At 39.8% G+C, this 13,456-nt stretch overlaps 1 protein-coding gene across 7 annotated transcripts in view; it reads left to right on the top strand.

The window, feature by feature from the left end:
- Positions 1–13,456, top strand: part of CFAP20DC (CFAP20 domain containing) — a 226,793-nt gene that overhangs the window by 205,726 nt on the left and 7,611 nt on the right. For all 7 annotated transcript variants that reach the window (XM_058562112.1, XM_058562095.1, XM_058562100.1 and 4 more), the window contains one exon: positions 8,029–8,123. In XM_058562112.1, the coding sequence (XP_058418095.1) occupies positions 8,029–8,123 (95 nt within the window). The remainder of the gene's footprint in view (positions 1–8,028; positions 8,124–13,456) is intronic.

Genomic DNA, 13,456 nt, shown 5'->3' with positions numbered 1-13,456 from the left:
TGTTCCTTGGAAGTGCCAAGGGGTAAAGATAGGAGAAACAAGTAGAGAAGAAAAGAACACAGATTTCACCTCAACATGAGGAAAAACTTTTTAACAGTCAAAGCTATTTAAAGATGAAATGTGGTCTTTGAAAGTAGTAGGTGCACAGTTACTGATGCCAATCAAGTATGGACTAGATAACCACTTGGTGGGAATGTTGTAGAAGACAACCCCCAAAACTTAGATGGGAGTTGTCTTCCAACGCTGAGATTCTGGTTAGAGACCTCCTGCAGAAAACAAACCAAAATTAAACAAAAGCATCTTAATATTTATTCCAGTCCATCTTAAGAGATTTGCAAGAGTTCCCCACTTATAGTCTATGTTTCCAAGAGATAATTTGAGCTTCCTAGTTCAAATGGGAGATGAATCCTATGAAGAAAAGTTATTGAGAGCTCTTTTTGTGTGTTTAATTTTAAAAAAACAAGAAACATATATTTTCTCAGTTTTCTTGTACTAGTAAACATATTTCTGAACTAGCATTCTGTTTTCTGAGGCAGAAAATTAAATTTTTCTGTCTTGGCTATAAAGAAGCAAGGTGTGTGTCCTCAGATTCACTCCAAATTGTGTGTGTACCAAGCACATGATAAGGGAACAACAGCATGCTCCTGGCAGGTGGAGAAAGAGCAAGGTGGAGGGAAAATACAGCACAGCTTGCCACAGCAGCATTGTTTATTGTTATGGAAGCTTTCAACACTGGGTGGCAGGCAGTATTCTGGACTGACAAAGGGACTCTTTCAATGGTCGTATATTTGATAAATATTGAGGAAGTGCCTACTCTGGGCCAGGCCTTCTGCTAGGTACTTGCTAGAGTCAAATGGGGGAGACTGCATTCATCAGATGATCAAACAAATGAGGATGTAATTATGAGCTGAGACAAGAACTCTTAGTGAGAAGATCACAGTTGTTCTATTAGAAGCAGTAACAAGAACTCAGCTGGATTGGAGAGGGAGTGTCAGGGAAGACTTCCCAAAAGAGTGATACTTGAGCCAAAATCTGAAGTTTGGGTATGATTTCACCAGGCCAAGGGAGGGTCGGAACAGCAGAGGAGAGCATGATCTAGACAAAGGGGCACAGCCTGGGCAGAGGCCCCGTGATAGCAGGGAGCATGGCGTATTCCAAGAATTGAGAGATGACCAGGGTTGGTAAAGCATCGTGAGTGAGAGGGAGAATAAGGCAAGATGAGGTTGGAAAAATACGTAGAGACTAGTCTATGCAAAGCCTCGAAGGCGAGGGTAAAGATTCTGGTCTTTCTCCCAAGTACAGTAGCTTCCCAATGACATTGAAGGGTTTTAAACAAGAGATTGACATAATCAGATTAGAATTGTGGCTACAGTGTGGACAACAGAGAAGTGAAGCCAGAATGAATGACTATGAGGGGATCGATTAAGAGCTTTTGCTACAAATGACAGGAGGCAAGATAGTCTCTTGGACTTTGGTGGTGGAGTTGGTGAGAAAGGTGGATTCAGAAGTCATGTTGGAGGAAAATTGACGGGAATTTTCCTAAGAGCCTTGAGAATGTTCCACTTCACAGTTCCTTCCTCTAAGACAGAGGTCATTCAACTATAGCCTATGGGCCAAATCCTGCCCATTGCAGGATTTTTTTTGTAAATAAGATCTTATTGGAACACGGCCATGCCCATTCATTTACTTATTTATGTCTGCTTTCACACTACAGTAGCAGAGTTAAATAGTTGTGACAGAGACCTTATGGCTTGTGAAGCCTAACATATTTACTGTCAGGCCCTTTACAGAAAAACTTTTCTGATTGTACACTACTGGAAACATCACCTTCATGATATTCCAAGGTGCAGAAGTTCTTAATTTGGGGGTCCAGAAGTCCATGAATGGGCTTCAGATGATCTCTGACCTCCTGAATCAGGAAATAAAATTTGGTATTTATATACATTTTTGTGGGAAAACAGTTTTCACCAACCTTTAAAAAGAATCTGTGAATTCCCCCCAAAGTGAGATATTTCCCAGTCCTCTCGCCAGTCTGTTCCCTGGCCATAGAAGATTTTTAAAAGACAAACTTGTTTCAGTGAATAAGAAATGTGTGCTGGTACCAAATGATAAATATCATTAAGTATTGGATGGAAATTGCTGTAAATTGCCAAATTCCTGATGTAAGATCTATAGAAGTATATCACTGGACTGGCTCCTCTGACCCAGAGCTTTATGATAGCTCAGTGCTGTAAATGAGAGCCATATAATAGTCATTGTCATGTTTTAGATTTCTCAAATAATTACTCCCCCAAATAAAGATTTAAATGTGTACAAGATTATAGATTGTCTCATTACAAAGGAATTCCTTCAAGGGAATGAATGGATGATCTTATCAACCCACAGCGGCCTTTGTGTATAGCCCATGTTCTAGTGTCATTTTCTGTTCTAGTGTCATAGTCTCTGTTAGCTAGGATGCTTCTTCTGTCTGACTGTGAGCTCTTTGATTCCCCAGGACCTGGCACAGTAAATGGTTACTGTGTATGTGGAGAGATGATTAAGCTAACTGTTGGTCTCATATCGTGTATTTGTATATGTGTGTATATGTGTGCACACATATATAAAGTATTTGTAGGAAACACATTAATGAAATAAATGTATGTAAAGTTGCCTTGTAAACAAAATCTTATTTTTAAATGAAGGAACTAAACCATAATCTATCTTAACTGAGAACATTATCCTCATTTATAAAAATATCTGACTCAGTTAATGCTCATTGCCTAGCTTTAAAAATCTAGCATGCAAGTGGGATGAAAACAGCGTGGTATTCTTTTTTGGCCAGGAGTTTAATATTAGATAAATCTGGCCGTTGTGAAAATTCACAAGATGGTATTTATTCTTCCTCTGCAGTATATTTTTATATGTGCCATTTAATGTGAATCCATTGTCTTGACTCTTAAATAAAATACATTTTCTGGTGACAGTACTCAGCATGTATAGGTGTGCCTAGAAGTCTTTTCTCTCTAGTTTCAAGAGGAGAGGCAGGGATGGGAGGCCTGCCTGAGTCCACGAGAGGAAGGAGGAGGAATAAGAAGCATGCTCAGAGAGCAGGCCTGACTGAGAAGGATGTTTATCCACCAAAGGAGCTAAGGGCTTTCATAACAGGTAGATAGAGTCAGTCCTTGGGAGAAAAGGATTGTAGTGCGAGCTGAGGAAAGCAACCAAAACAGAGTATCCAATACAGAGGACAAGGCAAGTACGGAAATGGTGGAACAAAGAGCAAGAACAGATTCCAGAGCACAGGTAGCCGGGGTAAGAAACAGGCCAAGGAAATGGTTCAGAACTAAAGCTAGGGCTGGCGTGCTGTGAGTGAGCCCTTCGTTAGATGTTTGCTGCTTGCGTTGGGAAGGCATGGAGGTTTAAAGGAGTTGCTCAAGAGTCAAGACAATGAGTTAGCATTAAATATCACACATAAAAATGTAAACATGTAAGATACAGGTGCTAGACTACACATTTCTGCTTATTAACCAGTCACAAAAAAAGAATGCTCTTGAAAAAATGAAATTATTAAATATATATAACATAAAATAAAAACAAAACAAACGAAAACAAGGTCACCAGGATGGGAAAATGGTACCTGCAGCAGCATTTCTCAAAGTGTGGTCTGTGGACTCCTGATCCCAAGAGCTGTCACAGTTCCAGATGCTTTCCTGTGGGCAGTGCTGCGTACTCTCTCCTCTCGGGAGAGGCACGGTGTGCTAAAGGCTCTCGAAGTCCTGCAAGGAAAAGTCCTGGTTGACCTCGTTTACCCCACTATTTTCCATACTTGATAGTTAACATGGAACTCTGTTTTTCAAAAAATACTTTGTAAATGCTTACTTAGTAGAAAGCCAAACAAATGGGTTGCTTTGATAAATTTCTTACTTGTATAAAATCTCCTACATCTTGAGTTAAAATAACATCACTTGTTGAGAACCCTGCATTCATTTTTAGAAGATAAAATTAGATGTACCACCAGAATAAACTCACACCATATACTATGACTCAAAATACAGAGGCAATAAAAGAAAAATATTGACTACAGAAAAATTAAAAAAAAAACTTTTGCATGGCAAAATCACCACAAGTGAACACAAATGACAAAGTGAAAAAACCTGATAAAAAAAGGGCAAAAGACATGAACAAAAAAATATAGAGATCTAGATATAAAATACACACGTGCATATACGTATGTGTTACATAAATGGCGTTAGGTGTATGAAAGGACAGTCAAGTCCGCTCATCATGCTCATAATGAGAACAAATGCAAATCACAACTGCTTTAAGATACCAGTTCTCATGTGTCAGATTAGAAAGTATTAAAAACTTGACAACATATTCTTTTGACATGGCTGTAGAGAAACCAGCACTCTCATACATTACTGGTGGGAATGCACTTGGGTACAACCTTGTGGAAGGAATTTGTCAATATCTGATGAAACCAAGTATGTATTTATCTTTTGTTCTAGAAATCCCACTTCTAGGAATTTATCTTGAAGATATATCTCCAAATATACAAAAACAGATATTCTCAAGGTTATTCATTGCAACATTAATTGCAATAATTGCAAAATATTGAAAACAGGCCCAAATACAGGAGAGCAGGGAAATAAATGACAATGCACCCATGTAGTGGAGTACTGTGCAGATGTGAAAAATAATGAGGAAGCTCTCTGTGAACTAGTATGAGTGATTTCCAGGATATGTTTTAAGTTGAAAAAAGTAGTTATAGTATGCTACCTTTTGCATTAGAAAGAAGAGGAATAAAAAAATAGACATGTATCTGCTAATTTTTTCACAAGAAACAGAAAGGAGATACCAGAACTAATGAAATTGATTACCTATAGTGGGGTAGGTGGAGATGGCATGAAAGTGATAAGAGGGTGGGAACAAAGTAGAAGGGATGGGGGAAACGTAACTCTTAGCTGATTGTGCCTTTCTGTGTAGTTTTGACTTTTGAACTATTGTTTTACTCAACAACTACAAAAGTAATAAAAATCAACAAAAATGGAGGAAAAAACCCTAAAATGTAATACAAACAGAAGCAGATGCCTCTAATTATATTTCAAATGAATGATATAATCACACTGAAGGGAAGGGGGAGGAACTAACCCAAGTAAATTTTGAACATAGCATTTTCACTAAAGAATAAAAAGAACCGTAGAGAGTAGGTTTGGGGTTTTCTACTGGTTGTTTTGTTTTGTTTGCTTAGCAATTCTGAAACTACTTTTGGTGTGTTCTATAGTTCAGAAAATAAGTAAATATGTTGAGAATAATGGGAGCCAGGTTCCTCACTGTCGGAAGGGAATTACAAATGTGGAAAGAGGAAAGATGAGAATGAATCTGTGGTATTGTATTAGTATTGGAGAAATCAATATGAGCCCATGGTCATAGATCAGGGATCATCAAACTTTTTCTGTAAAGGGCCAGATAACAAATACTTAACTCTGTCGTTGTAGCACAAAAGCAGCCATAAGGTAAACATGGCTGTATTCCAATAAAACTTTATTTATGGATGCTGAAATTTGAATTTTATATAATTATCATGCATCAAAAAACATTATTATTATTTTAATTTTTTTCAACCATTTAAAAATGTAAAAACCATTCTTGTTTTGCAGGCTGTATGAAAACAGGCAGTGGGCCAGACTTTGCCCATAGGCCTTGGTTTGCCAACCTCTGTTTAGATAGAGGAATGATGATTGATAGAGAGAGAGATAGCAAGCAAATGTGATAAAATGTTTAAATTGGGAAATCTGGGTGAAGGATATATAGGAATTCTTTGTACTCTTTCTGCAACTTTTCTATAAATCTGAAATTATTTTAAAACAAACAAAAAATCACAGAAGAACCACCCTGTACTTTTTGTAACTACTGCTGAAAAGGAAAAACAATCAAATCATTGGCCTAAAAAGTGAATATCTTGCCTTTTATAACAGTCACACAACAACCCCCACCTACATTTTTCCCCATGTCCATGGACCATGAGTAGGAGCTACTGTTGCCGTTATGTAGAGTTTCTAATTTGTCACTGAGGGTGTCATCATATGATAACATTATTTTTCTCCTGTTCATCCTTGTTCTCCATTGCTCTTACTGAGTAATGAGGTCACTGGGCTGGTAATTTGTATGTGACCTTGTAATTTTCTATGATGTAGGAATTTTTTGGTCTACTATAATTAAATGGACTAAATAAAAGGTGCTTATCAGAAAATGCCCCATTAGCTTGGAAGTCTGTGACAAATCCTTTCTGATGTCCTTAATGTGTTATTATGAAATTCAATTACACAGCACGCTCACCTTGCTTATTTCACTAGCCGTAATCTAGTAATAGCTAAGGTGAGCAGTGACTGAAAGTATCTTAAAATATTACAAATAGGAATTGGGTAATTTTTACATTAAGATACTTTTTATAAAGGAAGAGTTACTGGTTTAATTTCGACTGAATCCAATTCCTACCTTGGTTTATCATTGTAGGTAAAGCCACACTGTGATCTTCATTGAAAATGAAGATGGTGGTCATAGCTGAAATTTATTGAATGCAACTCTGTACCCAATACCATGCCAAATGTTTTTCATCTATTTTTTTTCATTTAATCCTAACAAAAAAAGTCTGAGGTACTATCATTATCTCCTTTTTATAGATGAGGCTTCCAATGTTAAGTGACTTGGCCAAGTTCTTACATTTGGAAACATGGAGCTGGGATTTGCCTGGAGAGCGAGTGCTCTTAGTTACCGGTTGAGACCGACTCCCACTGTAGATAAAGAGGATAGGAAATACAAAAATTTAGAAAGAGATTGTTTAGACATCAGGACATGCTCCTGTTGAGAAGAATAGGTAAACAATACAGGCTGCTAGTATCAATGTAAGAAATAGAATCACATTGGAAAATCCTTCACATTCCCCTCCCTGCTCCCTTCCCTTGAAGAAGCTCAGTAGTAAGTGTAGAGATGAGAAGGGCTTGAGGTAGAATAGAGTGACTCATACCTTCTGGATGTCACCCACTTGCATCACACCCACACAGGTATCTACTAGAGGGAGCAGGAAGATTAGAAAAAAATGGAGGAGGAAGGAAAGGAAAGAGATTGGGAAATGAGGTTGGCAGTTGGAGGCAGATCACAGGGAATGTAGGAGGTGCTTTCTAGAGTGGTTTTGCCCGCATTGGTAATGGGAGAACTGAAGTAATGAGTTACTCAAGGGCCCAGCTCTCTCACTCTCCCTTTTTTTGCCCTTCGCTGCTCTACAGCCCTGAGTTAGTGCATACTGACTCCCACCATTGAGACTGGTCCATGACCTCTCCACGACTAACTTCTGTTTTGAATCACCATTTGGAATGTTGTCATCCATGACATGTGACTTTGTCAGACTTTCTTACCCAAAAGTCATAAGGAGCTTTGTCTCTGTTGCATTTCTTCTGAGTTATTGAAATAATTTTCTTATGTGAGAGGAACAGTGCTACAGTTTAATAACAACAGTAATAAACTTATTTATTTATTTATTTTTTTGCTGAGGAAGAGTTGCCCTGAGCTAACATCTATTGCCAATCTTCCTCTTTTTTTTTTTTGGTGAGGAAGATTCGCCCAGAACTAACGTCTGTGCCAGTCTTCCTCTATTTTGGTTGTGGGTCACCGCCACAGCATGGCTGAGAAGTGGTGTAGGTCCGCACCCAGGATCCAAACCCATGAACCCAGGCCACCGAAGCAGAGTGTGCCAAACTTAACCATTACGCCGCCAGACTGGCCCCAACAGTAATAAACTTTTGAGAGGAATAGTCATTTTTATTTACTTGATGTATTTACTGGGAAACTAGTTAATTAAGTGATTGACTCTATATTAACCAATTTATTAAACTAAATATTAATTTCTGAACATCTTGTCTCTCTGAATTATGAAGAAGAGAAAATGTTTCTTTGTGGACGCCCCAGGGAATTAAAAATCCAGGTGAAAGGTAAAATCTATGTATGGAATTACAGACATGTTGTTCATTTACTTCCTTCTTTTCTTTTTAGGGACTGGTTAAATATGTTGAGCCCACCAATTGTTCCTCCCAGTCAACAGCCAGCAGAGCAGCATCCAGATTCTTCTGGAAGTTTGAGTGCTCAAGGTGGGAATATGAAAAATGCTGTGCATAAAAAAATAAAAGTAATTAACTATAAATAGAGAAAATCAGTCACTCTGAGATGCCACTGTTTTTATTAAATGCTGATCACTCAGGCTCACACACCCAATATGAGGTAACCTTTACCTCATTTTACAGAGTGATAGGTTCTTTGCAACTAAAAAGAATATAAGAGAGAAATTGTCCTTGTTCTTCTAAAGGTTAATCCCAGGGCGAAATACAGTTTAAGCCATAAGAGCATGGCTTTGGTGTCAAATTGACCTTCCTCTGAATTCCAGCTGTACCAATTCCCACTGTGTGACCTTTATGAATTTTGGTTACCTCATTTGTAAAATAAGACTAATGATAGATAGTATCCACCTGAAAGTTTTTCATGACGATTCAATGAGGTATACTGTATACGAAGCACTTAGAATAGGGCCTACCAAATACTAGCTGTTTGCATTACTATAAAGCAGACCCAACAGTCCAACATCACGGGGATACATGTTTTCGTTAATACAGAGATATGGCCTCTTTGTTAAACGAAAGGCTGGCGCAGAGCTACCATAAGGAGTGTTAGTAATGGAAAAATTGGAAGGAAGCAGGAATGAAAATTTGTCTGGGGTTCCATTCGTTGGTGAGAGCCGTAAAGATGAACCATTAGTTTCTGGTTGTGAGCAGGGAGCATGATTGTCAGGAGTCCATAGAGGAGGAACGGAAAAGAATCTTCATTGGAAACAGTGGGGTTGGGATGGGAGGGCTGGAGGGGAATCTAAAGTGCATAATTGGAGTGACAACCTCAGAGTAGGACTCCCTGAGACAGTTTTCTGAGTTGGATTTTGAAGATGGAAGCACTATGGCTGAAGTTTAAAAAAAAAAAGAAGAAGAACTGAAACCAATCTAAATGGCTCCAACAAAGGTGCCAGTTTTTTCGTGTTTTTTTTTTCCTAACTGCCCCAGGGAGAAAGTGGAGCATCCCATTTTTCTTCAGGTGTGGAGAATTCAGAGTGAGAGCTCATACATCTGAATGGTACATTTTGGCTGCCCAAGGGATGGATATGTCTCTGTGATTTACTGCCTGAAATAGATTATGCCCCTCAAATTGGGAATCTTTAGAGGTGTACATTTATAATTACTTATGACAGAAAAATAGAATCTTGGCTGTCAGGAGGAGACCTTGCTGTGAGGGAACAAATAATATGTTATGTGAAATGTCCTAAATAAGCCACAGGAACCGAGAGCGTAGTCCTTGAGCAAAGGCACTCAAGATACATGTTAGTGATAAGTGGCTGAAAGGATGTCTTAAGTCGCCATTGCAAAGTGATGTTTTGACAGCAGGAGCTCAATTATATTGAAGGTAAACAGAACTTCCATCGGGGGCAAATTAACAAATTAAATTCAGAAGATTATAGAAATGTTCTGGCCAGCGTTAACCAGATCTGGCACCCTTCTTCCTGTCACCCTAGATTTTTATCAGCTGTCCCTTTCCCCTTTTCTGATATGCTTGGGTAGTTTGTAGCTAATTAATACCATCAAATATTAGTGTTTCCTATTTCGTTAATCTTTACATGTTACTGGCTTTTAGACAGCCATAGCACAGTCCATACTCACCAATATACAGAGATAGTGCTTCCATCTGTTCTTATAAAGTGTTTGTCAAAGAAAAATAATGGGTTCAAGTCTCCAGTTTATATCATCAGAAGGAGAAGGGAGGCACAGTTGTGGGCAGTCTGGGACTTTTCCTGAGTTTCCGTTGCATAATACCATTAATTTAGCACTTACTGTATACCGGACACTGTGCTCAGTCATTACATGCAACACCATGAGGAAGGTACTATTTGTATGTGTGTGTAGTTGTTTTTTACAGCTAAGGAAACTGAGGCACAAAGTTCTTGAGTAACTTGACCAGGGTCACACAACTAGTTATTGGCAGAGCCGGGATATGAATCTAAGCAGCCTGGCCCCAGAGCCCAACCACTGTTTTTATACTTTTTTGGTTTTGAACCAAGTAAATAGATTACCTACTCAATAATATAGATAAAATCAGGAGCTGAAAAATCATTTTTCTATTGAGAGTTCCTGATCTATAGGAAAAACAAATTAAAATATCTCGAGGGCTAAGTAAAGTTCTTTAAGGGAAAAAAAAAAAAAGCAGACCTCTGGGCACCTGTTTCAGCCCTGGACCTGCCTCCCCCTCCCCCCACACTTGTCAGAAGTGACAGGTGGCCACCCTTCCTCCCTGGGAGTGCAGCGGTGAGGAGTGCAGTTACTGTGTTGACAGGATCTGGGGCAAGGCCCAGGGAGTCAGGAGCTGAATGGAGGACAGGACCACTGGGTTGCGGAACTGCCAAGCCCGGGTATTTGCTTGCTGGCTTACCTTCTTAAAGGCCTTTCTAGCCAATCTTATCTAAGTAGGTCAGTCTCTCTCACTTCACTTTGTACATTTTCTTCACGGCCTTTTCACAGTTTATAATTCGTGATGTGTTTACTTCTCTGTTGTCTTTTGTCCTAAGTAGCCTATGAGTTTTTATGAGCAGAGACTGTCAGTTTGCTCACTCCTAGATCCCTAGCACCCTATGCAGTTTCTGGCATATATTAGCTACTCTCTAAATTCTCATTAGAAGGAAGAAAGGAAGGGAGGAAAAGAGGGAGAGAAATGTTCTTCAACTGGTCATTTCTTGTAACAGCCTTGAAAAAAAAAAGTAAGGTAATTCATTGAAATCTGACTTTCAGTTTCCCCCCATTTCCAGTTTTTTAGTATATTTCTAAAATTCAACATTGAGAGTATTTAACTTAGACACATACATTTTAGCAATTAAAAGTTATAGGTCACCTTATGCAATGGCTCTTAAACTTTATTTATAAGCGGTAGAAACTTTTCTTTCAAATGAAATCGCATATGGAATCCCAATATATAAAAGAGATAAAAGCAGAATTGCTCTGGCTAAAGGGAGAATTAGGGTTTCAGAGCCCTGTCCTGGGGCTCTGATGAACCAGGTTAAAACAGTTAGTGTAGTCTAACCCCTTCAATTTGACCTTGCCCAAGATCAAACGCGCAGTCAGAGCTTGAGCTAGGGTTAGGACCCAGGCTTCCTCCACATCATGCCTTTCTGCAGAACCATTGCACTGGGATGTGAAGGTGGTTTTGAAGGCTGGTTCACAGGGAAAGGGAAGTCTCACATCTTCAGACTTACAGGATAAAAATAATAATAGCTGACATTTGTTTCATGCCTGTGACCCAGGCCTACATGTGCACTTTACCTCTCATAATAGCCTACTGAGGTGCGTGTACTATTATTACCCCCATTTTACACGTGGTCACGGGGACTTAGAGCAGTGAAGTGATGCGCTGGACCATCACGTCTCCATCAGAGATGGAGAGGCCAAGATGCATCCATGCAGCTGGATTTATAAGTGCATTTTAACAGGGAACGAGGGCCTGACCAACACACAATTCTAGAAAACTTGCCCCAGGCCATACAAAAATAAGTGCATGCATTATACCTGGCCCTGGAGTTCCTACTTTATTCAGTACAAGTTTGTGTCACAGCCACAGTTTCTGCTCCGCCAGAATGCCTCAAGTGTATAAATGCCACCTTAAAGAGAACAGCCCAGCTTGCAGCAGAGCCGGTCAGTGGGCAGGAACAAGACTGTGCTCTGTGCCATTCGGCTGGGTGGGCAAACAGGCAGCTCTTCACAGTTCCTCCTGCGCCGTAATATACTTGCCGAATATCAATTACCTGGGGCGCGGCTGCCCTTAACACTTACTAAAAATGTGTTTTCCTGGAGCTCGTGTGAAATATAAAAATGGGAAGTTAAGATTTCAGAGCTTGCTCAAGAAAACTACCAAACTGACCTTTTGAAAATGAACCGGACTTTCCTCGAAAAATAGTTGTCAATTTGTTTTTGACATTTGTTCCTTTATAAAGATGACCCTTAAATTATTCATGCCTACCAGCTCAAAAGTGGAATCCTAATGACCTCTCTCTTCAGGCTTGCAAACCTCTCTTGCAGTTTACACAGATTTTCAGTAAGAAAGGCATTCAGGAGGGCTTTTGGAGTTGCTGGAGTCTCATAAAAATAACATTCTTGTGGCTTTTATATGACCAAGCCGCATAGGATATTCCTTTATGAACATTGATTAATCTCCCACGAGACATAAATAGGCAGGAGATGCTTATTTTATAGATGGAATAACCAAGTTAGTCATGAAGAATTTACAGAATCTCATGGCTCCTCACAGCCAACCTGAGCGAGGGGATCTGGCTGCCTGCTCTGGCTGTGACAGAGGAATCCTTCACAGGCCTATTTCCTGCCATGCGGTTATTTGACACTTACCTAATACTCTGAGTCTAAAAGCAGTCTTCTAAAATCTGTTCTTGTAGTTAGCTTGCCAGACATTATACTTCATTGAACAGCTATGGTACCCCCAGTGATTGACGTGGCACCTAGGAATGATAGGCACTCCATAAGTGTTTGATGAATGAATGAGTTAATCTCCTGCTGGTGGGAAACGGGAGGAAGATTTGGTCTACTCTGAATCTTCCCTTTATCTTGAAGATTTATTTAAGATGCAAAAGAGACCTCCCGAAAAAGCAATATTGGTGATTAAAAGTAATAAGAGAAGCCAGCATTAATAAAGCACCCACTGTGTGTCCAGCACTGTGTCATGTTTTCTGTGCAGTATCTAACGATGACTTGTGCCATCACTCCCAGGCATGGGGCTATGTTATGTCCCCACCGTACAGGTGAGGTGAAGGTCACAGCCTGGGTCACAGACCCACTGAGTGTGGAGCAGGACACTGACCCAGGCCTGGCTGACCAGGCAGTCCGCACCCTTAACCCCCACACTGCAATAGGACCACAGAATTACCATTTCAATTGGTAAGAACTATACGACTGAAATGTCCACTGCAGTTCTTTAAATTTAGAAAGTTCTCTTTCTTGAAGCTTTCTGGATAGAATATTACTCTCTTTAATACTCTCCTTAGACTCATAGCGCCCCCACCTCAACTCTGAGCTTGTAAAATGATTTGTTAGTCTTGATGACATTCTTGAATCCAGAGTCCCCGCACCTTCCCCTTCTGTTCTCTCACTAACCTTGGTGCAGGGAGATATTTTCTCTCATGCAGCTATCAGGGTCCCAGGGATGTCTCCTCTGCGTAGAAGTGATGGAGGGGGGATCAACACTCTCCCTAGTATAAAGAGATGCCTTCTTTCCAGGAGTGCTAGACATGAACCCTCCAGTAGAGAAGTAAACACATTGCTGGTGTCTGAGGTTCTCTCCCTTATTCCAGAACCACACCCACCTACTTACTCCCCAAATGCACGCCAGA

The sequence above is a fragment of the Diceros bicornis genome, chromosome 2, assembly GCF_020826845.1.
Source record: "Diceros bicornis minor isolate mBicDic1 chromosome 2, mDicBic1.mat.cur, whole genome shotgun sequence".
Classification (NCBI taxonomy): domain Eukaryota; kingdom Metazoa; phylum Chordata; class Mammalia; order Perissodactyla; family Rhinocerotidae; genus Diceros; species Diceros bicornis.
This window is presented reverse-complemented; position numbering and strand designations above follow the sequence as displayed.